This window comes from Vicugna pacos, chromosome 1 (genome assembly GCF_048564905.1).
Source record: "Vicugna pacos chromosome 1, VicPac4, whole genome shotgun sequence".
Classification (NCBI taxonomy): domain Eukaryota; kingdom Metazoa; phylum Chordata; class Mammalia; order Artiodactyla; family Camelidae; genus Vicugna; species Vicugna pacos.
Genome location: NC_132987.1, coordinates 63,361,495 through 63,386,066, shown reverse-complemented (window position 1 = coordinate 63,386,066; position 24,572 = coordinate 63,361,495). Strand labels below are relative to the sequence as shown.

The window sequence follows — 24,572 nt, the reverse complement described above, 5'->3', positions numbered from 1 at the left end:
GAAAAACAGAAGTGAGTACAGGATCAAACCAGAGGAAAAATGAACTCTACAGCTGTAGAGGTACTTCGGGGATACACTTATGTGTTCTCCAAAGGGCTTTCAATAAATACCTGTTGAATAGACAAATGAATGAATTAAATGTCGCTAATGAAAAGATGAGACCCCCAGGTCCAAATGAGATGTATTAGCTACTCCTGAAAGTGGACAAACTTCGCCCTTCAACAGCTGCTGGAATGCGAGCTCCAGCATACTACCCCCGACCTCAGGAAATCACCTTGGAGAAGGGCCATACCTGTACTGCCAGCCTTTGGCACTGCCACCTCGGCTGCTGCTGCTGCTGCTGCTGCTGATTCCACCCCCACAGCTGCTGTTGCTGCTGTTCTTGTTCGGGGTCACCGCGGTGGCCAGGCCCTCCAGCCTTCCTTCGCTCTCTGAGACTTTCATTGCTGACACTGGTTCACCTCCCTGCATCTTAACTCCAAAGTCCATTTGCCCTTCTGGGGCAGGAGAGAATAACTCGGTAGAGTAGTTTTGTAAGTGATAAGATTTAAGATTTGATCTGAAGGTGATCCCAGGTGCCAAATCAGACGGCGGCCGGAGTAGGAACCATCAAATGGTCCAGGGAAGGAATACAAGCATTCCCCTGAAGGAAAACTTTTAAGAGGAGAGGGGTAGCTTTGAGGACAAAGATCCTTTGAATATATATCTCCTTCCGGGCAAAAGCAAGGAGGAAAAAATCACCCTGCCAGAGGATCTGATGGCATGCTCAAAGAAGAAGCAGAAGCAGCGTGGGGAGGTCGCGGACTCTAGCCAAGAGGGCTGGCCGAAGGACGGACCACGGACAGGGACCCGCGGCCTGACCTCTGGGCTGACGGACTGACCCGCCGCGTTCCCTCTTCTCCTCCAGCCGGTCCTCAGTGGGAGGGTCCCGTAAAGCCCGCTCGGCGGTTCCCGCCGCAGCCCCCGAGACAGAGCTGGAACCGCCCGCGCGCAGCCCGGGAGGAGGGCCGGGGAAGGAGGCCGCCGGGGGCGGGACGCCGGCTCCCAGGGCCGCCTCTCCTCCGGCCAGAGGCGAGCCGCTCGGGGCAACTTCCGCCTTGGGCCCTGGACGGGATTCGCAGGGGCGGATGAGTCCCTCGCTCTCTCTCCAGCCCAAACGGGAAAGCCACAGCTGCGACCGCCACCCCACCCACAGCCCCACGGCGAGTCACCCACCCGCCTGCTCTCTCCCCGCCTTCCCTTCCGGAGTAGGTGAGCTCACTTCCCCAGAGCAGAAGCCTCCGGCGCCATCTTGGAGCAGGGCATGCGGCCCTCAATGGGGCGGAGCCTCTGGGAGAGCCACGCTGGGGCGGCTGACTCCGGAGAAAGAGAGTGGGAGGGCGCCAGCGGGCGGAGGAGGTGGGACAGCCGAGGAAGGAGAAACAAAGGAGTTAGTGCCCTAGCGGAGGGTGACTTCCCGCCTTCCTAACCGGGTCCTTCCTGTTCTTCCACTTGAGGGCCCTTTACAGACATTTTAGGAAGAAAGCTTAGAAAGTTTCATATCTGTAAGAAGTTACAAAAACAATCCCCCCACCCCACACACACAACCCACCTCTTTATTTTAGTAATTTTGCAAACAAACAACAAACAAAAAAACCAAGACACTGGAATAAGGCACACCAGTATTATACATGAGAAAGAAACTGTCATGGAAATTAGAGCTCTCAGAAACAAACCCAGGTACTCTTTCTGACTCCTCACAACTCTTTCACCCTCTTTAGACCTGAGTTTTTGCATCTGTAAAATAAGAGTGTTTAGGTGATTTTTGAAGGCCCTTCTAATTGTAAATTCTAGTTTCCAGCAACATGAGTTGTGAATTGAATGTATACCGTATGCAAAATAGTATGGCGGTGCAAAGTAGTATTACTCAATGTAAAAATGTAAACAAATAAAATAGTAAAATAAATACAGATATACAGATAAGACTATGAAGAAAATAAAAGGGGATGATATAGAAAATAAGTAGGATTAGATGGAGACTTACTTTAGAAAGAACAGTTGTGGAAAGTCATCTTTGAGGAGATGGCATTTAAAGTGAGAGACTGAAGAAAGATGAAGAAGTTAAGGGAAAAGCAAACTATTTACTTTTGGGGAAATGAGAGACCTGGGAGCCTGGAGCTTAGTGAACAAGAGAGTGCTGTGAGGTGACAATGAAGACATAGGCAGAGAAATTTGGATTTTATTGTAAGCACAATGGAAAGCCATTGAAAATTTTAATAGATGAGGGTTGTGATCTGATCTATGTTTTTGGTTTGTTTTTTTGTTTTGTTTTGTTTTTTGAGTTTCATGGTTTTATTAACACAAATACAATGTGCACGAGCTGTCTATTCATTTTCTTTGCTGCACAGCCTGGCGTTGGGATTGGTGACTCTGATGGCCAGCTGGGCTACTATTTCCACAATGGCTTTGCAGTTCTTGGAGGAGACTTTGTGAGCAATCTCAGCACAGTAAGATTTGTTGCACATCAGCAGCATTTCGAGCTCCTTGATGTTGTGGACCAGGAACTTGCGGAAGCCGCTGGGCAGCATGTGCTTTGTTTTCTTGTTGCTCCCGTAGCTGATGCTGGGCATCAGGATCTGGCCCTTGAGCCTCCTGCGCACCCTGTTGTCAATGCCTCTGGGCTTCCACCCGTTCCGCTTAATTTTGACATATTGGTCTAACTGGTGCCAGATGAACTTCTTGGTCCTCTTTTTGACGATCTTGGGCTTCACTAGGGATCTGAGGGCGGCCATGATGCCGACTACGAGATGGTAAGTAGCGCCGAGGAAGAGAGCTGATCTATATTTTTAAAAGATCTCTCTAGTCTTTCCAAGAAATGGTTCTAGGACCCTGGATATCCACATACAAAAGAATGAGATTGGACCCTTACCTCACACCAAGTACAAAAATTAACTCAAAATGTATCAAAGACATAAATGTAAGAGCTAAAAGTATAAAACTCTCAAAAAAAAAAAAAGAGTAAATCTCCATGATTTGGGATTAAGCAAAGCCTTCTTAGCTATAACATCAAAGCATAAGTGACCAAAGGAAAAATAGATTGGGTTTCTCAAAAATTAAAAACATCTGTGCTGAAAACAATATCATCAAGGAAGTGAAAAGATAACCAATGAAATAGGAGGAAAATGATTGCAAACCATATATCTGATAAGGGACATATATTCAGAATATGTAGAGTGCTCTTACAGCTCATTAATAAAAAGAAAACCAAATTTTAAAATGGACAAAGGAACTGAATAGACATTTCTCCAAAGAGGATACACCATAGGTTAATAAGTACATTAAGAGATCAACATCATTACTAATCAAGGAAACACAGGTCAAAACCACAAGGAGATAGCACTTCACACCCACTAGGATGGCTATAATCAAAAAGATAGGCAACCACCATTGTTGATGAGGGATGTGGAGAGGTTGGAACCCATATACACTGCTGGTAGAAATGTAAAATGTGATATATTCATACAATAGAATATTATTTGACCATAAAAGGAATGAAGTGCTGATATATCCTATAACAAAAAGACTTTGAAAGCATTACGCTAAGTGAAAGAAGCAAGACAGCAAAAGCCACATGTTGTGTGACTCCAGTTCTACGGACTGTCCAAAATAGGGAAATTTATAGAGACAGACAGTTGATTAGTGGTTGCCAGATGCTGAGAGGAAGGAGGAATGAGGAGTGACTGCTAATGGGTATGGGGTGCCTTGAGGGGTAATGAAATGTTTTAAAATTAGATAGTGGTGATGGTTGCACAATCTTGTGAATATACTAAAACCCACTTAACTGTACACCTTAAATGAGGGAATTCATTGAAGGTGAATTATATCAAAATGAAAGTACTTTAAAAAAACAAAAGTCTCTCACTGCCACATAGAGAATTGATTTTTGTGGGAGAAAAAGAGGAAACAGGGAGACTAGTCAGCAGGCTATTTTAGGAAGTGGGGTGAGAAGTGATAATGGCTTAGGCTAGGGTGATGGCAGTGGGAATGGAGAGAAGTAAATTGATCTCAATTGTGTGGGGTTGGGAGTGGCTTCAGTGCAGCAAATAGACTGGATTTGCAATAGTAAAGCACTATTCTTACAGGCCTTTCCACTTCCACAACTCTGATCATGCCACTTTGAAACTTAGAACCCTCCAAAGACCTTTCATTATGTTTCAAATAAATTCCAAACTCCTCTTTATGGTGCGAGGTAAGGGTCCATACCAAGAAAAAAAATGGTATGAAGGCTATTGTAATCACTATAGGATTTAGAGTTATCCTTGTATAATCCAATGGTGCCTGGGATAAATGTCTCTAAATAACCAACGAGCTCAGCCAGCTGTAGAAGTAAGCCACCCTCATCGTGATCATCCAGACTCCAGTCCAGGTAAAGAAGCCTTGTGAGTGGGTGCCTTCACTGGAGCAATGGCAGGTGTGAAGAAGGGACACGCCAACCTAAGGACAAGGGAAAACATGGAGTCTGGAAAAGGCCTCAGCTTTACAGACCCTGAAATTATTTTATCATTACTCCCAGTGATGATGAGACTTGGGGACTAGCCCATGCTAACCAAATGCACGACAGACTGATGTGTAGCAACTGGAAAGATAAGTGTTATTTAATAATGAAAAATTCAGTCCAGAGTACTCAAATTGGGTGCCAGCATTTTCTATGCAAGACACTAAACAAGATGAGCTAATTTATTACCAGAAGATTACATGAGGCTCATGGAATCAGAACCAGGATTGATAGATGTTTTATCATTTTTTAAGTAAAACCTTTTTGTGGTTGTACAATAGGGTCTGAGTCTGTTTCATTCAATGTCTAAGGAGAAAAGAGGGCATATGATTTGAGAAAGGAAGATAAAGAAATGCACTTTTTTGGAATGCCTTCAAAGAAGGATATGTTTATCTCTGTGAAGAGTTTAAGGTGCATTCCTCAGCGTTCCAGCTGGATGATGACTTGGTGCGTCCTTCCACATGGTAAGAAGCTGCATAGCATAGTGCTTGAGAACATGGGCTTATGTGTCAGATCAACAATAACTGGATACTGATTGCATGCATGTGACTTGGGCAAGTTACCTAAACTACTTGTATTTGTTTCCTGGCCTGAAAATGGGAGTAATAACATCTCTGATATGGATTGAATTGTGTCTCCTGAAAATTCATCTAATCCCCCAAGCTATGTGATGATATTTAGAGATGGGTCCTTAGAGATAATTAGGTTTAGGTGAGGTCATAAGCCTGAGGCCCCCATGATGCGATTAGTACCCTTGTAAGAAGAGACACTAGAGTGCTTTTGCATTCTCTCTCTCTCTCTCAACCTTCCTCTTCCCCCAACCTCCACCATGTGAGGACACAGGGAGAAGGAAGCCATCTACAAGCCAGGAAGAGAGTTCTCACCAGAAACTAGTGAGTCTGATCTTGGACTTCTAGCCTTCAGAACTGTAAGAAAATAGATGTCTGTTCTTTAAGCCATCCAGTCTATGGTATTTTGTTATGGCAGCCTGGCAGCCAAAGGTAAGACAGTCTTCCTTTTGAGTGGTTGTCAGCATTAAATGAAATGATATATGTAAAGTCTGACATATGATGTGGCAAGTACTTAGCAACTGTTAGCCATTGTTATTAGAAGAATAGAGTTTACCTGCCAAGTAAAATGAATGTTTGTCTTTGGTGAGAGCAACTTTCCCCTGGACAGCCCTGAAGACACATCAACTAGGACACACCTGAAGACATCCAACATATTTCTATGGGAGAATGCCGGCTTTGTCTCCCAGATGAAATGGAATTTTCCAGAAGTATACCAATCAAATAAGACCTGTCAAGGTACATAAACGTAGAGTCCTAAGAACATTATGTGGAATCACCAGCTTTTAGGTATCGTCTGGGTGAAAATGCCGGTGCACAGGGTGATGCCTGCTCCAGTGTCACCTCCTCACAGAGGCCTTCCCTGACCACTCACTCTGGACAGAGGAGCAGCCCCCCCCCCATATGCTCAATCTTTTTACCCTGCTTTAGTTTCCTTTATAGTATCTGATATTATATGCTTTGTTGTGCGTTTTCTGTCTGCTCACTAGAATGTAAGCTTCATAAAGAAAGAGTCCATTCTTTTTTCCCCACCTCTCTCTCCCCAGTACTTGAACATTGCCTGGTACATTTGTTGAATGAATGAATGAATGAATTTACTACAGTAGTTAAGAACATGCACTTTGGCATCAGCCTTCAGATCTTGGCTCTGTCACTTAGCACATGTGATCTTGGCCAAGTTACCTACCTTGGTGAGCCTGAGTTTTCTCATCTCTAAAATGAAGTAGGATGAAATGAGAAAACATATAGAAAGTGCTTAGCACAGTGCCTGGCACCTAGTAAGCAGTGAACAAATGCTGGCCGCATTTTCTCTTTCTAACCCTGATATGCAGGGGACAGAAGGGAAACTTATTTCCCTGAAGCACAGGAGGCCTGATTTCTCTATGAGCCCACAGCTGTGGCATCTGGAATGAAGAGGTGGACAGGCTGCAAAGAAACTGGGGACAGGAGGGGAGTGGGGAGCAATACTAATCCCATGAGAGCCACTGTGAGAATCAGTTTGTGGAGACCCACAATTTCTATTTTTTTAAAAATGAAGGAAGGAAGGAGGGAAGGAAGAGAGAAAAAAAGAGAAATTCTGAGAAGACAGAATGTTCACATTCACAATAGATGTTACTACTATTGTGGTGGATTCAATGAATCAGGAGCCCTGTCCTCCCCACCTCCAGCTTAGACAGAAATCCTTTAGCAATTTCCCACTCCAAGCGGGTGATTCAGCTGACGGGCTCCGAGAGAGCCAGCATTTCACTGGAAACACTCCCCTGCCAAGCTCAAGGCTGGTTGTGGGAGTAAAAGAAACAGACACACTCAGTGCTTCTGTTTTAGAGGAGGAAGGAACGTGGTGGAAGAGAGAATGGAGTAGCTGCTGTGCTCAGAGTTTGATAATGTGAATTTTTTTCTTATTCTTTGCTTCTCCCAGCACCTCTTCTCTGAATCCCTATTGAGCCTGAAAGTATTTTGCTTAAATAACCAGTAGACAGTAAAATTTACTCTTAAAACTGTGTTATAAAATGAGAACACATGTTCCTTCAGTGAGATGTGTTCAGCTTGTCCATTTTTAGACTCATTTGGCTCATGCAGGCAATGTTTTGCTGACAGAAGCCCATAAAAATGCACTGTCAATGGGAGTCACATGACCTTTCCATCAAGTGGTGAATACCATGGGAAAGGAGAGAAAGAAAAGTCAAGTCGGGGGGGAGGGTATAGCTCAGTGGCAGAGTGCATGCTTAACATGCATGGGGTTCTAGATTCAATCCCCAGTGCCTCCTCTAAATATAAGTAAACTTAATTACCTACCCCAGCCCCCCCCAAAAATTAATTTAAAAAAAAGTCAACTAATGCATTACCATGAAATCACATGGGTGTGAATTCTGGGGGTCAGCATGCAAATTTATTATTCCCATCAAATAAGTCAGTTGACAAGAGAACACTGACTTACTTGATAGGATATGTGCCAATCTCTCTATTTTTTGGAGGTGGGAAGGTACTAGGGATTGAACCCAGACGTCATGCATGCTAAGCATGCACTCTACCACTGAGCTGTATCCTCCCCCTCAACCAATATCTCTTTTGAAAACACTGCATCCCATCACCAAAAACAAAAAGGTGAATACTAGGATGTATTTTTCAATACGTGCTCCATACGATACTGCAGGATATTAATAGTTGTTACTTAATTAATTTTTCTTGCTGTGATTAGATACATTAAAAAATAGGTTTTAGAGTTGCATTGGTTCTTTTATTGCAGAACTTCTTGGAGGATTTAATATGCTAATGTACATCACATATCTTCATAAGGGAGATAGGAGGTGCAATATTTCCCGTAATTATTTGACCACAGAATGTCTTTTACATAGAACATCTCCCAGAAAGAATGCTTACAAAGCACCGTTCCCCTCCCTGGCCTGGCGTCTCCCCACTGCATTCAGGCCAGACTCTCGGCCCCCAGGTGGATGCTACTCTCTGGGCTGGCTCTGCAGGGAGCTTGCTCAAGCCACCCTTTTGTCTTCAGCCCCAGTAGCTTCAGTGCCAGTTGTGATGATGGTATTTGCAACACTGTCACACAGGGCCTGAGGATCAATCCTCTAATCTTCCCTCACATCAGCCACCAGTGCTCTGCTGGTAATTGCTTTTACTTTTCTAAATACCAGCCAATAGAGGAGAATGTCGAAACGAAAAGAAGCTGTTTGTAGCCCAGGTGGAAGCGGAAAGATGGCTAAGTCTGTTAAGGCAGGGAACAAAGAGGCAAAGTCAAGTAGTTGGTGATTTAGAAAGTCACTTTCTATAGTAAGTTTATTGGCAAAGAACTAGAGGTTCTTTGCAGAGTCACAGTCATGACGTGCAGAGTAAGGCAGAGGTAAGATTACGCAGAGAATGGAATTAAGTCAGGTTTATCCAAAGGTTGCCTACATGGAGCCCAAAGATGAAGTATCAAGAGAGCTATGATTTCTTCTTTCCCTCATCTTTGTGAAAACTGAAATGAGGTCTGCCTAGAGAAAAGGAAATAAGATGGTCTCATATTTTTCAAAGCCAATGAATATTGTTTCTTATTTCTTCCATGAAAGCCTTTATTGTACTCATTAATTGAGTATTTATAGCACATGAATTATATGCCAGGGACTCTTGCTAGTTGCAAAGGTAATGACCATAAACAAGACACAGTTTCTGCCCCCAGTTTCTGTATGGAGCCAGGAAGGCAGATCTTAAATAAGAAACTTAAAAAAAGAGTGAGAAGTCTCAAGATACGGGTTGTATTGGTGCCTGAGGAGAAATAGGTGGGCGGATAGCTGGGTGGTTTATTTTACCTCATGTAGCAATTGGAGAGCGCCTTCTTGAGAAAAGTGATGTTTGCACTTATAACTGGAAGGATGAGTTGAAGGCAGAGTGAGGTAATGTTCTGGGTAGAGGGAAGAACATGTTCTAAGATGACAGAGAAGAGATAGAAGAGGAACTTCAAGAAGGCCAAGATGGCCAGATCTCAAAAGGAATATAACAGAAGATGAGTCCAGGGAGGCAGAGAAGGGTCAGATGCCAGGCCAAGGAATTTGGACTTTTTCCTAAACACAACGGGAGCCACTGAATGATCCTAAACAAAGGAGTCAATTACATGATAAGACTTACATTGTCTAATACAGAATGACATTCTTTCTAGACCTAGCTTCTCTACCTGGACCTAAGTACACCCTTGCCCTGAATTAGGTTCTTAGGAACACTTATATTCCCACTCATTGTTGGATTTCAAGTAGAAATCCTGACCCCTGGTTCCACTGCCAGGTCCTGCCGGCCATAAGACACAAACAGAAACTTCCAGCAAGGAAGTCTTCTTCCCCAGGTGACTGAGAGAGGTAAGCAATGGATCTTTACCACCTGGGTGCCTTTCTCAATTTCATGACTCGTTTGACCAGAAAGAGGCATGTGAATTCCCTCTTACTTGTTTCTGTCTTCTCTCCTGATGATCACTTACTTTCACATGGTACTTGGTAACCATACAACCTCATGAAAAGATGCTCACCAGCATAAAGGGACATCTTGCTCCTCCTTTCCATCTTTTGGAGCAATTTTGGCTTCGTCATGAGCTGTACCTTTTATGGCAGTTATAGCTGCTCATGGCTCTTTCAGCTGCAACAAAACCCATTTTAGCTCTTCTAAATCATCCCGAATGTTTTAGAACTTAACTGACCAGATCTTAAACCAATTTCTCATTTGTTCCCAGGACAGACAGATGAAGGCATTTCACACAGACCATTGCCCAAAAGTATCGATTCATCTCAAAGAAGCATAGCAGAGAGACACTGTCCTCAGCCACCCAAGATGTCTGATTTGATGTGATTTCAACCAGGAGAGCTTGAGGCAACAATGTCCTTGTTCTTCTTGGCAATTTAAGAGACCCTTTACGAAAGCAGTACTGTTGGCAAGCCAAGCTGCTAATTATTCGGAGTCTCTGGTCAGGCTTCCAGAGGCCAAGGTCAGTGAGTTCTCTAATCTCCTGTCTTCAGCATTCCCCAAGCCTGAGCCCTTCAGGCTCCTATGATCCTTTCTCATGGTAGCAGGCTGTTTCATGCTCAGCTCTTAATCACGATCCAAAGAGCCAATGTAATATAGGCTTTGCAGGTTGGAAAAAAGTCAAAGAAAACATCACCCTTATAATTGTATATATCTTGTTATGGAGGGGAAATTCGGTGATGACTCTGCAGAGTGGAGAATAACTTTTTTTTTTTTGGTCCTTTTTAGTAGAGTCATGGACACAAATGCCAAACAGAGTCCAGTAAACAAAGGCAGTAGGCCAGGTGGGGGCTATAGTGAGTGGAGAGTGCCTGCCCCAGCTAAAGAGAGGGCCGCTTCTTCATTCCAACAGACTGCTGTCAGGAAGGCCCAGTGAAGCCAAATCTGATTTTCTAAGACAAGCCAGAAATATGAGCTTTAATGTCAAAGCCCCTCAAGTGTTAAATGTTCACCACTGTTTCAAAAAATTGTTTAATATGTAGGAACCAAAACAAAATGCATTTGTGACCAGATTCAACCCAGAGGACACCAGTTTGGATTCACGTCCACTGCAGATTCATCAGGTTGTCACCTGTACTCATCCAAGTCATGGGCAAAATTTTGACCAGGACAGAGTCTGAGTAGGATCTTCCCTCTGGATTCACATGGATCCAATCAATCAGAACTCTTTGGTGTGGTGGAGTGCCTCCATTCCCACCCAGCTTTCTCTACCTATTTTGAAAGGCTTTTATGAGAGATTTGGCTGAAATCCTGTGGCTACAGCATTTCCCTACCCTGTGTTTTGGCAGCCTTAATTTTAAAGAATCACCCAACAAGTTAGTGGCTGAGCTGAAACAGTATGGTCTCCACTATCCCAAATCTCCCCATCTGTTTGGAGACATGAGAACACACAACTGAAACACAGCAAGAGGGCAGGGCTCTTCTATTCTCCATCATTTGAGAGAAAATAGGGATATAAGAAGGAAGGGCTTTAGAGTGAACGGTTCATGATCTAAACTTAAGAAAAGAACTGCAAATAGATCAAAACCTCTTTGGCTGAGTCTGCTTTAAGCATGCCATGTCCCTTCCTGTGATTTTTCTCTTCTGCAAATTGGAGGAAATGATATATTTTTAAAATATGGGCTTTTAGTCATTTGAAACAGTTTTCCTCAGCCCCTATTGAATCTCCTTCCTAGAAAGGTTGTTATAGTTGGCATAGACTGGCTTCAGGAATAACTAGCAGGAGATCTGGGCCAGATGGTTATCATAGTCCTCATAGCCATGATCCTTTAGCAATGAGGGCCAAGAAGGAAGGTATTTGTTTCAAGCATCCTTGACAAGGAAGGTTTCATACTTAAGTGCTGCTTGGCCACAGGTCACTAGCCACATTCCCCCTGACCTGTGCCTGGGTCATGCTTTCACATCACTTGTGTATCGCCTAAGAAGGGAGGAAAACAGAAGTCAGAAATAGATCCACCTCTATGGTGTTAAGACACTCCTTAGGAATCCTTTGTTCTCTCAAGTAAGAGAATTTTTTAACTATGTGACTAGTTAAGAGTACTAGCCATTACTAAATCTGCACAAGCTTCAGGCAGTTCTAGTCTAGACCAGTGCTCAAAATCTTCTAAGCCTATCTTGAATTCCATCATCCTGTGATGTCATAACTCTAATACCACAACTGACTTCCTGCCCTCATCCTTGTCTTTAAAATCTGAACAAAGAATACTGAGCTAGCTTTAGGTGGGAGACATAGGGCATCTTCCTGACTATGAAAGTACGGGAGACCCTGAGATGAGTCTACAAGGAAGAGACAGGGAATTCTTGATTCCTGCAGGGTTTTAGGCAAAGAATTAGCACGAAGTTGTCAGAGAAGGAGTTGGTACAGAACCTAAAGAAGATGTGACCCCCAAACCAGATCCAGACTTTGGAAGGGTTTCTATTGTTTCAAGGGCTAACAAGCCACTAGGAAGAGAGATGGCATAGACAGGGAAAGATAGAGGGCACTTGTTTTAAGCCTCAAATGCCCAAATGACCTTCCAGGACCCACAATGACAGCCAACCAACAGCAGCAATGGTGGTCATTCGGTGGGACACCACCTCCTGGATGCCGCCTGGTCCATCAGCTTCATGTGTGGCATTGTTCTGAAAGGCTCTTCCATTCAGTGCAGTTTCCTCCTTTGTCACCAACTTCTTTAGGTCCAGGCCTTCATGGGAAAAATAAATCACATTTTCATCCTGTTCACCTTTGCTTCCCAAGCATATCTGTGAGAGCTGTCTGTCTGGGCTGCCAGAACAAAAACATCATAGTCCAGGTGGCTTAAGCAACAACCGTTCATTTCTCACACTTTTGGAGGCTGGAAGTCCAAGATCGCTGAGGCACTGGCAGATCCAGTGTCTGGTGAGAGTTCTCCTCCTGATTCCTAGATGACTGGCTTCTTGCTGTGCCTTCTTCACATGGTGGAAAGGGTAAGGGAGGCTCTGGGGTCCCTTTTATAAGGACATTAATCACATTCATGAGGGCTCACACTCATGACCTAATCACCTCCCAAGGGCCCCACTTCCTAATATCATCACATTGCAGGTTAGGATTTAAATATATGAATTTGAGAGACCAGAACAAAAGCTGTGAGAGTTCTTCCCCACCTCAGACTGGATTCTGATGGACAGAGTACTGTTCTCTGCAACCCTCGTCTCAGTCATGTTTTGGCTGATATTAACTGGGTCTGATGTAATCTTACCATCTTACACATTCCTTAACTCCTGGAAAAAAATCATTTAGCCATGCCAAGAAGATGATCATCTAGTTTTTTAAAGATTATTTTAAGAAGCAGGCTTTTCCATAAGCAATTTATTGAAGAACTGTACAAGCAAGTTCATAGTTTATAATAAGAAAATTTAAAACAAACTAAATACCCATTAATAGGATAATGTGTGGTTCCTGGGATAGCTGATGTATTGCTTAAATTTTTAAGAATGAAAATGCTTTCATTTTACTTGTGTCAAGTCGTGGCTGTAGCTGGCTAAGTAGCCCCTGCCTTGTTCTTGCCCTTTATAATCGTTCTCACTGCTCTCTTATTGCTCTACTAAAATGCAAGGATGATTGTGCTACTTCTGAGCTTAAAGCTTTCCTATGGTTGGTACCTCACTGTCTACCTATCACGTTCTGAGCTTCTCAGTGCATGTGTGGGAGCCCATGTGACCTGTCCCTGCTCTTGCGCAGCCTCAGCTGCAGCACCTGTGCTCTGCTCTCCAACCACACGTGACGTGTCTCCACCCTCTGGAACCAGCAGTTTCTTTCACAGCTATGGGGCTTTGCACTTAACTGCTCTCTACTTTCAGTACCTTCCTCCTTCTCCAGAATCAAATTTTAACATACTGTCCTTCTCTACCCTTAGAAAAGGTAAGCCTACCTGTTCCAACAGCCACTATGGACTCTAAGGACGCTCTGCACAAAGTGTTTGTGTGTACACCTTGTCTGCTCCTCCAGAGTGTGTGCTCTTGAGGCTGAGAGGTGTGTTCATCTCATATTCCCCACTGAAGCATAGGCCCTGTTGGTTGCTAAATACTGAATGCATGAATAAAGTAATGAATGAACAAGTGTATGATCCTTCTAACGCTTGCATCTGTTAGTTCCTGGTGTTTGTTTCAGGCTATACTCAATCATTTAAACTGTGTTCACATATATAAAAACACGGGGCTTGGGGAAGAGAGGTCCCATGCAACAAGTTCAATCTCAGCCCCAAATCCTCCCAAGGATAGCTCTGCTCACAACAGAAAGGCCCACTTGTGGTCCTTAGCTCCACAAATTCTTCTGTGACACTTGGAATATATTTGGGGGCTTCAGCTGGGATATCCTATGTCTTTGGAGGATCAGAATCATCACAGCCCAAACTCAGCCTACCCCACTCTGCTCACTTGGTTTTGCACAAGGATGGCACAGGTATGGGGGTCTTTATTATATAAACATGTTGCCAAAACAATTTTGAAGTCTGAAAATATTCCAAAGATGGTTAAAATGAATCCCCCAAGTTGCCTTATCTGCATATGTGTGTGAATTTCCCTTAGGAATAATTGCGGATACTGACAAAAGCGCTGATCCTCAAAGCCCCCCATGCTTCTAGTACAGCACAGATAGTGTACTTACAGTTGGTCCCCTATAGACTCACTGGAAAGTGAGCCCCACAGGGCAGGTAGGCTCCTTTTCTCCTATAATATTTGAAACACAGAAAAGAATATAACATACATGTAAGTTATGGAGCATAGCACTATTTCTTGTCTTTCTATCCCTACTGCCTAGAAAAATGCATGGTAACATGAATGTATGTTGAATAAACAAATGATCCTTCTCTGAATAAGTGAACTAGAGAGAAAAGCATCTCCCAGATAAAGTACCCATCAGTTGTCAGGCAGTTAAAGGTATCATTCCAAGATGAACTGAACTCCCTATTACATGTATGAGAACCAAATTTTATTCTACTTTCCAGACTGATTTTCCTCCTGTCTACCTTTTGAAAGTTCAGTAGTGTGGCTCTACCATAGGGCTACATGATGGAGACAACATGGTGTGGTTGAAAGACCATGGACTAAAGGCAGACAATTCTTTAGCCAGGGCTCCACTATTTTCTAGTCGCATGACCTTGGGCAAACTCCACACCATCTCTAGGAATCAGTTCTCTAACCTATTAAAAGTGAGTTATTAATACTTACCTGCTGACTCCAGTATTAGGGACTGTAAATGGAATAACATCTGATGTGAGTTACCTTCTCACATTATTTCAGGTAAAGAAACGAAATATCTAAATACTTCTAGACACAAATCATCCAATCTCTGCTATTGATGGCATACTGGAAAGTTGCTTAAAAGCTGTATTTACAAAGGGCTCCCATCAGCCTGTGTGTTCCTGCTTCCCTCTTGAATTCATGTGCAACATAAAACTTCCTCCTGATTGCCTTTCAGTTGCAGCTTTCCTTGGTGGCTTTATGTTGCTTTTTACCCTTGGCGGCAGCTAAATCCTGTATGTGGCATACGTGGAGTCTTGTCTATTCTTGTGGAGGCACTGTTTTTTCTCCTTGATTTAATTCTAGAGACCAATCAATAGGTAACTATCGCTCTCTCCTGAAGAGTGAAAGAAAATGAAAAAAAAAGAAAAAAAAGGGAAAGGTACATTATCCTGTAGGGTAATAGCTCATAGTTTACAGTAACGCCATGGCTTTGTATTCTTTCTGGAGTACACACCGCAGTTCAAGCAGTTCGATTTGGTTCTGCACAAGCAGTCCCCACTTCTAGAATAGGTTATGCATTCCAAAGAGTAATTACAAAGCCAGTCATTTAAAACTCAGAATGCCAGTGCCCACAGGAGTGAGGTTACCCAGGTCACTGGGCTCTCAGGGCAGTCCACAAAAGTCTATCTAATTCTGAATGTGGTCAACCTGGCTCACTAGATGCAGCTACTCTCCATGACTCTGTACAGCCTTGATTCTGCAAGAGAGGGAGAGAGGGCACTCTGTGTTCCAACCCTGGGTGCCAGGGACACAGCTCTCCCCTACTCCCTACTTGGCTGGGCCAGCAGCTAGGGGAGGGCCACACCAGGGAGGGGGCTGGGGAGAAGGGCAGATAAATCCTGGGCACCAGAAATTGATTCTCTGCCTCAAGACCTCTTTCTAGTCCTTCAATAATAACAATAATGACATTTGTATAGTGCTTCATGGTTTACAAATGACGTATTTTCATCCTTCTATCTCACTGGTCTCATTTGGTTCTTACAACTCTCTTGAGTTATTGCTGTAATTTCATTTAACAAGCAAGAAAACTGAGGTTCAGAAATGAAGTGATTTTTCTAAGGCCAGTGGGGGAACAGTGTGAAAAAAAGATCAGTTGCCATCCAAGCATGGGTGCTTCAGACTGGGTCTTCCCCCAGGCCCAACTGTCTATTTCATTTACCAAATACTTACAAAACACTTAGTGTTTACTGGGTGCCAGGCACTGTTCCCAGATATTAGCCCACTTAACGTGAGTCCTGAGTTAGGGTTTGCTTTATTTTCTTTTTTACTTTTAAAGCTGTGCTTGATCACAGTCGAATTGTCTTGGAAATGGAAAGTGACTTTAACAATGTTCCCGCAGGCGCATTTTTTAGTCAGATGGGCTTGGGCTGCTGTGTCAAGTGATCCCAGACTGTCATATTTCTTTTATCAGATGAGTTGCTTTCAAGAGTCAGGCTCTGCCAAATAGTTTCACTATGACGTGAGCCTTTATATTTGCAAATCCAGCAGGTCTCTCCACCATAGCCTTTCTTACTTTAAGACAAAATAAACTGTCTCCAACGAAAGATAATGTCTCAGCCAATGGAATATGTCCCTAATGAACCCTCTATTAAATGTCTCACTCGAGTCTGGCAGTTTTGTGCTTCCTGGTACCTAGAGAGCATCTGACCAGCCTAAGAGAAGAGTAGCCCAGCAGTGACCAGAACGGGCTCCGAAATAGACTTCTGGCTTTGAATTCTGGCTCTCCTTCCAATTTTTGATCTTAGGCAAGTTACTTACCCTATCTGTGCCTCAGTGTTCCCACCTTTCAAGTGGGGACAACAATAGTGCCAACCTTCCAGTATTGTGGTGAAGACTGTCCCATTCTGCAGAGGAGGAAACTGAAGCTCAAGAAGTGATAAGGGATTTTTCTCAAGACCACACAATTAGTTATGTGCTGGAGCTGGCATTTGGATTTAGAATTGCCTGTTCCCAAAGCCCATACTCTACCAACTGTAGTGATAGATTCAACTCAGCCAGGTGGTCAATCAGATGTGCTATGTTGAGAACAATTCTGAGACTGCATCAGGGCTGAGTGGGAATGAGTGTGGGCACAGGAGGGGAGCTGCCACATATGTCATCCCCACTCAGCACATCCATAGACCTGGACATCATTTAGGAAGGGGTCTCCCAGCCTAGGAGAGCCTTCTAGACAAGCACTGTGGCTTATTGATATGTCTTCCCAGCTCTTAGTACAGTACCTGGACCAAAGTAGGCAGTAAATATACGTTGAAGTAGACTGAATCAAGAGGTCCACAGACTTGCGAGGATGGGTCCTCTACCCTCTGGGTTTGTGCAGCTTCCTTTGGTTTGCCTTTAAAAAGGCAAACTTCTAGTCTTAAATGAGACTTGGGGAAGCTCATATATCCATATATTAAGACCTTCCATAGCTTTTACCCTTATTTCAAGGGCTAATATAAGTGTATAGAAGACACATGATATGTTGATTTTATTTTACTTCAGTCATTACAATGAAACAACAGCCAGTTTATCCAGCTTGCCTTCTTCCTCTCTGCTATGCCTGTTCACTCTTTCTTTACTCCTAATTACAAAGGCAAATGGACGGTTTTCTTAAAGGTGGGAAGTAAAACAGATCGATGAGTGAGAGTTTACAAATAACATCTTATCTTTGGAACATAGTCAGTCTGGGACCATTGATTGTTTCATTTTCCCTCCTAATTTAGAGAGTAGTGGAAGTCTGGGGTGTTTACTGTTTCACAAGAGTCTCGGTAAAAGGAGTACTTGACTTGGTTTCATATGCAAAATCTGCTCACCTACTTAGGTGTGACTGAAACCCAATCCAGTGTATATTTCCATCTTCTTCCTTTAATGTAAAAGGGTATTTAGATCCTGCAGCATGAGGAGACTAGTTTCATGGTTTTTGATGATGTAAAAGCAGGAGGCTGGAACAGATAACTACTCGAATTTTCTTTTAGCTTAAAAAATTATTGGCCACTTCCTAACAGCCGTGTGTTGCTAAATGCTTTTATGTATATTATCTCATTTAATTCTCATAACAGCTGTAGGGAGGAGGTTTCATTACCTTATTGTGCAGATAAAATCTTAGACACCAGAAGGCTATGTGACTTGCCAAGGCTGTTCAGCTTCCAAGTGGTTAAACCTCATTTATTCAATAAATGTTTACTGAGCTTCTGCTTTGTGCCAGGCACTGGAATGAACTCTAGAAACACTGAAATGAATAAGAGGTAGCCCTGCACTCAAGAGCTTCAGTCCAAAGACAAGGATGATCTCTAAATGAATTATATAATCCAGTGTGGTTAAGGAGTGATACCTGTGTGGAAAGGGCATCATGAGAGCACAGATAGTGGAACCTGACCAGCCTGGGAGTCAGGAGGATTTTAGATGATGAACCAGTAAACACTGAGCTGATAAAGGAGGGTTGAAAAGGGATAGACTGCATCCCAGGCACTAGGAAGGGGCAGCACAAGCAAAGGCATGAGAAAGGAAACAGCACTGAGTGTGAGATCCGCAAAGTCAGGATTGCTGGGTGGTAGGTGTGGAGGGGGCTGGCGTGGTACGCAGGGGCTTTTCAAATGACCTACACTCTTCCCCTTGAAGCCTATGCCCTGCAAAGAAGAAGCATGTGCCCTTGAAGCCTGTGCCCTGCTGAGACTCCAAAATGGCCCCAATCAGTTACTCTTAGGTGAAAGTTTAAATCAGATAGTCTGCTGGGTGAGAGGAAGATGTGTTGCTGCAACCCAGAAAATCATTTTTCCTCTAATAGGCTCCTGAGCCATCTCCTAGTAGAGCAAGTGTCTAATTAGATAAACAATTAGAGAGCTAGGAACAGGGATTGTAGTCAGTGTGTAATAGAGGGTGATTCTTCTGATGACCACAGCCCCAGTGAATGGTTGTGATGCAGCGGTTAAGTTCTTCTTCCCCATCCTACCCTGGCTTTCTCTCTGTCTCCATCCTCCTGCAAACTATCTATATACCTCTGCCCTTTTCCTGTGTTTGTCTCTACTGTTCTTTGAGTTTGCATGGGATACTTGCCATCACTGAAATGGACTGAACGTGTGAGGCTTGGCCTCCAGAACAGTGTTTCCAAACTAAACTACAGTGCAGTCGAATGAGCTGCATGAATCCCCTGGGACCCAAGATTAAGCGAGGATGAGACGAAAGCTTCTAAGTAGGAAACACGACAGCTAGATCAGGGGTCCCAAAGTGTGATCTGTGGACCAACTGCACTGGAGGTGTTTCTGTTAAGCAGAGATTAAAGGGCCCCAACCCAGGCCTATTGCTTCCAGATATCTTGAGATGTAGCCAAGAATTTTGTATTTTTAACAATGCCACTGGAGGATCAAATATATCATATATATATATATATATATAGTAATTACCTAGAGCAGGAATCACGAAATGGCAGCAGCAAGTCAAGCTCATCTGCAGATACATGTCGTTTGTCCCTTATAGTGCTTTAAAAATCAGAACATTTTACTCAAAAATCTCAATTCCTGGCCTCTCTCTAGATAGGCAACCTGAAGCCCATATTTACACAATGATCATCTGAAACTAGCTATGTGAGGACCATTCTGTTTCAGCCAGCATACCGTCACTCCCCAGAGCCACCAGGGCCTCCCCTGGCCTAATAGCCTCACCTTTGACTTGGGCTCCTCCAGGACAAGGACCAGGTATTTGTCATCCATGAATCCTCAGTCTCTAAAACCAAGTTTACAGAAGAGAGTGAATAAATGGGTTGAATCAACAGGCACAAGCTTTATGATAAGCTCCTCTTGGCTTGGATAACTTAACTGCAGTCAAAAAAAAAAAAAACCCTGGTTTTAGGTGTAGGACGCATGCAGTCTCATCCTGGTTCTACTGCTGATACCTTTGGGTATATCACCTTACTCCTCAGAGTCTAAATTATCTTAACTTTATGAGGATGGATTTGACACTAAATTCTTCCATCTCGAAAGTGTAGCTTCTGGATGCTGTGGGTAGCTTCCATTTTTAAATTTTATGTGGCAGAAAAGGCTATGGTGAAACTTGGTCCCAGCCACCCTCACTCTCTGAGGCCCCACACTCACAATGCCATCTGTTGACACAGCAATTTGGAATCTTAGTCTGACCTGAGGGGGTAGCTGACCCTCCACAGAATGGTTGGTATTTATGGAGTGAGACCAGGCTAACTCCTTTCACTATTCACAGATAAAGTCCAAACACTTCAACATAGTGCAGAGGGCTCTTCATACTCAGCTCCCGGCCAGATAACCCAGTAACGCTCCTCCTTTCCACCCACAATACTCAGTTCCCCGCGCTGTCCCACACCCACGTTCCTCCCCACTCTGCCTTTGTACATACTGTCTTCTGTTCCTCACTGCATTCAGCCATCCAGTGAGCTCCTACTTGGCCTTCAACAGTCTGTGGAAGGATCCCTCTGGGAATTTGTTTCAGCCCCTGCCCCTGCCGCTTTCTCCAGGCCTAACTTCACTCTCTCCCTCCTCAGCACTCTATTTTTTTTTCCTTTGGTGGGAGAGGTAATTAGGTTTACTTATTTATTTATTCTTAGAGGAAGTACTGGAGATTGAACCCAGGATCTCATGCATGCTAAGAATGCATTCTACCACTTGAGCCATACCCTCCCCACTCCTCCGTATTTTAACTTTGTCTTGTACATGTCCGTGTCATCACATTATCACAGTTCTCACTCCTTTATGTGCTGGCTCCCCCACTAGACTGTGATCCCCTTGAGGGCAAGGATCTAGGACACATCTCAGAAGCACAACCCATGCATGTTGGATGAAGACTGACCAGCCCAAAATCTGATATGCTGGAGGGACTGCACGTCAGAGAAGAGCTGACCATTAGCCCTTGCCCTGCACACGTTCCCCTCCCACACCACACATTCTTCGGCATTTTGAGATGCAGAGCTCATGGCTGATCTTTAGAATGACTGATGATGTTTACCATTGGTTGATTATCCTGTGTTTCAGCATCAGTGCTGCGAAACGTGGATCGAAGGGATTGTATGTAAATAATTATTTGGTGTGGCTCTTAACAATAATGGCATGGTGTAGTGCAGCACTTTCTGAGCCATTAAGAGGAATCCTCTAATCTTCTTTTGGAGAATGTAAATAGACACAGCATTAAAAAAGTAATCTGATCAAAAAAAGTCTGGGAAAGCCCGAAAACTTCCAGCATATTAAAGGTTCCTAAGTCTGGTGATAAAAAACAAGGTTTAATTTTAGTTCCCCCAATGTTTCCAAAGCACAGTGTTGAGGAACAAACACTGAATTAGAAGTCAGAAGACCTGAGTTCTCATTCCCCCTCTGCCACTAATATGAATGTGTGATCCTAAACCAACACTTCCCCTTTTGGAGACTCAAATTCCTCATTTGTAAATTGAATGGATTGGAAAAAAATCTAAAATGACATGACTGGATTAGATTATTTCTAGTTGTACTTCTAATCCCCATTTTCTATCCTGCTCAGAAGGGATGAACAACTCTCATTTTGATGCCCTTGCTGGACTTAAAAGGCTTATACAATGGGTACTTACCTATATGGTCTGAGCTCTGCTCTGCCCGTCCCAGGAACAGCTGGGCAGGAGCTAGGATGTTCCCTTAATGCAGCTGTTTCCTGCGGAAGGCTGGATCCGATGGGGAATTATCTGGCAGTTCTGAGCTGGTTGTGCCAACTCTGGGACAACCTTTTTATTTTTATTTTTTCCGGGGCAATCTTTAACATCATAAGAATCAGCCATCCACTTTTCCTCTTCTCCTTTGCAATGAATTCCCATTGCACAGATCATTGCCCTGAATATCCAAAAAACAATAAATCTGACAGTAAAGTAAAACTCTGGGTTAAGGAAGAGCAATGGGTAGGAGAGATTTGATAGCAACTATCAACCAGGGCCCTGAAAACCCAAAGTACCTACCAGGAGACCAGATCTCCAAGAGTGTCATGAGGGAAGTAAGACCCAGAGTTCCCCTGGTCTTGAGAAGAAATACAGCCAAGCTGGTTCCCTTCAAAGTCCGTCTATGGAAAGGAAAGTACATTTTGAAATCACGGAATTCACACAGACAGCCCACTGGTATTTCCTGCTGATGGAGGCACTATTAGCATGCTGCTATGTTCAGAACCAAAAACTCACACTTCCTGCTCTGAAGGATAGACCCCAAACGGCCACCGTTTAAGACTCACATCACACATAAGCAGAGTGGTGGTTCCTTCCAAATACCATCTCAGCAAAGTCAGAAATACCATGACTCAGAATAATCTCTAGCCAGAATTTTCTTCTTTTGTAAGGTACCACCATCCCAGGATCCTTCCTTCTTTCCTTTCCTTTATCCTGAAATATTACAGAGTATTCATCCCTATTGTTAAATGACAAATCTAAAACAAGTTGGTTTGATGTCCTTCCTTTATTCAAGGGAAAGTGATCCACAGACTGGGGAAATACAGTGCCTCCCAAGCAGTGGACCCTCCTCCCAGGGATTTTGGGCCTGAATGATTTTTGCATTAGACGCTGGCAATGCAGAAACAGGGCATAGCTGGCTAGGAGGTCCTATTTCTCTAGGGTCAGGTAAACCAGCTACAGCTGAGATGGAGGGTTGAGCTGGGTGTTAGGTTTCCTTTGACAGTGAGGCGTTTCCGAAAGTGCTGCTGACTTGGGTGTAGCACGGGGCAGCCTCCATCTTGTGGGTCTTAATTGAGGAGTGAACTTTGTCACTGCATTTCAGGTCTTGCATTTCATAGCATGGTGTGTCATGGAGCCTAAGTGAGTGCACACAGTGCAACCGTTACAGGGATTGGGTCCAAAAGTTAATGTCTAAGGCAAAAATCAAGTATTATCGGAAATATCCTTGAAAATATTTAAAACCATCCCTAAAGGTGGTGAAATGATCACAGTATGAGAAGCACCCAGACAGCAGAGGGACCTGGGTTTAACTGAGGGGTTCTGTCATTCATCCCACACTTCTCCAGGCCGTTGACTTCCTGCGGAATGGTCCTAATCAAACTGCAGTTTCTCTCTCAGAATTTTGCTTGTTTTGTTCTGTTTTGGCTAAAATCGAATTTGTGTAAGCTAAGTATGTATATGACACCCATTCAGTGAAATATATAGAAAAAATATCTACCTTCATCCTGCTAACTAAGGTTACCCCCGGGTGAGAACTGGGATTGGGGTGCTAAACAAAAAGAGGGTCAGAGAGGACCTCAGCCTTCTCTGTCATGTTTTTATTTTTATCTAACACAGAAAATATATTCATATTTTTCTTGTGTTACATAAGAAGATCCCCGACTACAAGTTGCTCACTATCGGGAAAGACAGGAATAGAAAGAAACAACAAGACAGTATCATGAGTGCTATAATAGCATTTATGAGCAAACATAGGGGAGGGGAGCAATTAACTTTTCCCTGCTGGTTAATCTCATCCCTGCCCTTTTGTTCTGTACTCAGGGAAACACAGTTGAAACCTTGCTTATCTTGCTTCAAGGTGACCTAGACATGGCTTGGGTAGTTTGGCTTGTCTTGCCAGGTCCCTCCTTTGCCCCAGGGAAGGGCAGCTCTTATAGTATGCAGGGTTAGGGCAGGCACATAGACATTAAGAGGAGGCATCTGCCTGAGTTTGATAATCTGCTACATTTTTTTCTGCTATTACAGGGATCTTGCTAGGGGTGAGAGGGGACCTTGGATTCCGATGGTGTGTTGACCAGTGGACTCACTCTTGGTGACACCTCCTCCTCCTCTTTGTCTTCTGTGAGGCAGAATGGACATACATATATTTGTTTTCATATTCTTTTTCACTACAGGTTATTACAAGATATTGAATATAGTTCCCTGTGCGATACAGTAGAAACTTGCTGTTTATCTATTTTATGCATAGTAGTATCTGCAAATCTCAAACTCTCTTCTCACCCTCTTCCCACCCTTGTAACCATAAGTTTGTTTTCTATGTCTGGGAGTCTGTTTCTGTTTTGTAAATAAGTTCATTTTTCTTTTCTTTTTTTTTTAAGGTCCATATATAAGTGATATCATATGGTATTTTTCTTTCTCTTTCTGGCTTACTTCACTTAGAATGACAATCTTCAGGTCCATCCATGTTGCTGCAAATGGCATTATTTTATTCTTTTTAAGGGCTGAGTAGTATTTCATTGCATAAATGTATCACAGTTTCTTTATCCAGTCATCTGTTGATGGACATTTAGGTTGTTTCCATGTCTTGATTATTGTAAATAGTGCTGCTATGAACATTGAGGTGCATGTGTCTTTTTGAAATAAGGTTCCTTCTGTACATATGCCCAGGGGTGGGATTGCTGGATCGTATGTTAAGTCTATTTTTAGTTTCTTGAGGAATCTCCATACTGTTTTCCATAATGGTTGCATTTCCACCAGCAGTGTAGGAGGGTCCCCTTTTCTCCATACCCTCTCCAGCATTTATCGTTTGTGGACTTTTGAATGACAGCCATTCTGACTGGTGTGAGGTGATACCTCATGTAGCTTTGATTTGCATTTCTCTGATAATTAGCAATATTGAGCATTTTTTCGTGTGTCTTCATTGAAGAATTGCTTGTTTAGGTCTTTTGCCCATTTTTAGATTGGGTTTTTTTTTCTTATTAAGTTGTATGAGCTATTTACATATTCTGGAAATTAAGCCCTTGTCAGTCTCATCTTTTGTAAATATTTTCTCCCATTCCAGTTGCCCCTTTGTTTTGTTTATGGTTTC

The 24,572-nt window shown here is 43.3% G+C and overlaps 3 protein-coding genes across 3 annotated transcripts in view; all 3 read right to left on the bottom strand.

The window, feature by feature from the left end:
• OSBPL11 (oxysterol binding protein like 11) overlaps nt 1-1,227 on the bottom strand; it is a 75,617-nt gene extending 74,390 nt beyond the window's left edge. The window contains exon 1 of the mRNA XM_006200897.4: nt 293-1,227. Coding sequence (XP_006200959.1) covers nt 293-489 — 197 coding nt within the window. The 5' untranslated portion in view covers nt 490-1,227. The remainder of the gene's footprint in view (nt 1-292) is intronic.
• A 969-nt stretch (nt 1,228-2,196) lies between these two features.
• LOC140697048 (large ribosomal subunit protein eL32-like) lies at nt 2,197-5,835 on the bottom strand. The gene is made up of 2 exons (XM_072963899.1): nt 5,660-5,835; nt 2,197-4,473 (listed from the first exon to the last, which is right to left on the bottom strand). The coding sequence occupies exon 2, from the start codon at nt 2,769-2,771 to the stop codon at nt 2,364-2,366; it is 408 nt and encodes a 135-aa protein (XP_072820000.1). The 5' UTR covers nt 2,772-4,473; nt 5,660-5,835; the 3' UTR covers nt 2,197-2,363.
• Nucleotides 5,836-12,922: 7,087 nt separating this feature from the next.
• LMLN (leishmanolysin like peptidase) overlaps nt 12,923-24,572 on the bottom strand; it is an 89,744-nt gene continuing 78,094 nt past the window's right edge. Inside the window, exons 23-26 of the transcript XR_012073872.1 lie at nt 21,782-21,882; nt 21,404-21,659; nt 19,503-19,563; nt 12,923-15,199 (exon numbers count right to left, since the gene is read on the bottom strand). The gene's annotated coding sequence lies outside the window, so the exon portion shown is untranslated. The remainder of the gene's footprint in view (nt 15,200-19,502; nt 19,564-21,403; nt 21,660-21,781; nt 21,883-24,572) is intronic.